Source organism: Rhagoletis pomonella, unplaced genomic scaffold (assembly GCF_013731165.1).
Source record: "Rhagoletis pomonella isolate Grant_MI unplaced genomic scaffold, Rhpom_1.0 Rhpom_scaffold_00008, whole genome shotgun sequence".
Taxonomy (NCBI): Eukaryota; Metazoa; Arthropoda; class Insecta; order Diptera; family Tephritidae; genus Rhagoletis; species Rhagoletis pomonella.
The window spans coordinates 3602473-3604627 of NW_023458562.1; the positions used below are offsets into that span (position 1 = coordinate 3602473).

At 35.7% G+C, this 2155-nt stretch overlaps 1 protein-coding gene across 1 annotated transcript in view; it reads right to left on the bottom strand.

Annotated features, from left to right (window-relative positions):
• Positions 1-638, bottom strand: part of LOC118744119 — a gene marked incomplete at its 5' end in the record, with an annotated part of 55380 nt that extends 54742 nt beyond the window's left edge. The window contains 1 exon segment of the mRNA XM_036476851.1: positions 434-638. Coding sequence (XP_036332744.1) covers positions 434-638 — 205 coding nt within the window.
• Between the last annotated feature and the right edge of the window lie 1517 nt (positions 639-2155).

Below are 2155 nucleotides of genomic sequence, written 5' to 3' on the forward strand. Positions count from 1 at the left end.
TCAAGAACGGATATAACACTTTCCTTAGGTTATTTAAAGCGGCAAATGACCACCAGACCTTAATCTTAGCAGACAAATGTGCCAATGAAAATCGTAACCGTGAATTGTTGGTGAAAATGTTGGACCAAAAAGTTTCAATAAAATATATAAAAATTTTGGGCGGGACGAAGTTCGCCGGGTCTGCTAGTTTTATATATACCTCAATAACAATTGATCAATAATTAGTATGCATCTTACCGGTTTAAAAGAGAATTTCATATACATACGTATGCATATATCTATGATATTTTCTCTTAAATCGGTAAGAAACATATAAAATTGAAGTGTGTATAAAATTGTTAATCACAAAACATAAAAGTGCTCAACATACGCGTGTTGATGAAATAAAAAATAAGATAACTTAAGCGTAAAATTTTCAGATTCAAGTACTTACAAAATATTGCATACACCCTGTAGTTATCATTGTCTGCCATGCCTCGTAATCCTTTAAACTTTGCTAGTGTTGCTGCTTTATTTTCTACGCATTTTCTCATCTCCAATAAGCTGGATTCCCCAATGTTTTCGTATAAATTTAGATTGCCATCCCAGAAGTAAGGAAGCTTACATTTCTGAAGACTTGTTTTTAAATCGTTAAATAGCTTTAAATAAACAAAAAAACAAACAAAATTATTACAATTAAATATATGTGAAGGCGAAAGTTAAAAGGGACCTACGCACAATACTGTGACCGAGGCAAAAAAACGAAAAATTTGCTGTCTCGAATATAATCGAATTCACTATAATTTGTTAGTCTCTAGTGAATTGATACCTATGCCATTCTCATTAGGCTCACCGTTTGTTTCTCTCGCTCTAGCTCTCGCTAGCCTCTAATGTTACAAGTGCTGCCGCTACCACCAATGAAATGGCATCTATATCTGTGGCTTACGATCCTTGAATGGTTAACGTGCCCGCAGCCCCTCAACTGACAATGTCTTCTTTTACAACATCGGGAATTCCACCTGTTGCTCCTAGAGATGTGACTGCCATCGCGCCTCGTAGGACCGTTTTTGTATCTCGCTCGTTGACTGAAGCTGATATTATTCATTACGTGCGCTCTAAGCTTTATCTTACACCTACAAGCAGTATCGAAGTTTATGAATTTAACTTAAATATGAGAGAGACACTTCTTCTTTTAAAATATCAGTTCCTGACGCATATGTTGATAGAGTACTTGATCTTTCTGTTTGGCCTGACCATTCTGTGGTACATCTGTATAAAAGAAAATCATATATTGAACCTCCAGCAGTAAAGAAGTCAAAAAACTCTAAAGGCAATACCGTAGGAACATTACAGACATGAATTCTAATTCGTTCAGTCTTATTATTCACTAGCAGACCCGGCGACCCGGTATTCTATCATTCTTGATCTATATCTATATCTATACTATCTATACTCTATACTAATTATATAAAGAGAAGTCCCTTTTTTTTGTAACAGGTAATCTCTCGAACGGCTGGTCCGATTTTCATGAAATTTTGTGTAAAAATAGCTTTCGCCATGTTTTAGGATAAAAAAAATTTACTTTTTTCGGGTAGGTGGACCAGGGACCGGTCTATTCAAAAAAATCTTATTATAGTCCGATTTGCTTAAAATTTAGTACGTAAGTAGCTTTTTAGCATATATGACCCATTTTTTTCGGGAAGTGGACCAGGGACCGATCTATTCGAAAAAATCGAATTTACGGTCCGCTTTGCTTAAAATTCGGGACGTAGGTAGCTTTTTGCCTGGATAAGCTTATAGATTCCTGTTTTGCAATTTTCATGCAATTTCGAATATAAATAGCTTTAAGTAACGACCATATCAAGGGGCGAATTCGTCACTAGCCAAGATTTTTTTGCGCCAATCAGAAACAACGGATACTGTCAAAATATAATTATAATATACTAGCAGACCCGGCGAACTTCGTCCCGCCCAAAATTTTTATATATTTTATTGAAACTTCTTGGTCCAACATTTTCACCAACAATTCACGTTTATGATTTTCATTGGCACATTTGTCTGCTAAGATTAAGGTTTTGTGGTCATTTGCCGCTTTAAATAGCCTAAGGAAAGTGTTATATGCGTTTTTCAAATTCTCCAGTTGTGCGGCATTTCATAGCACGGTTATTCGCAAAGC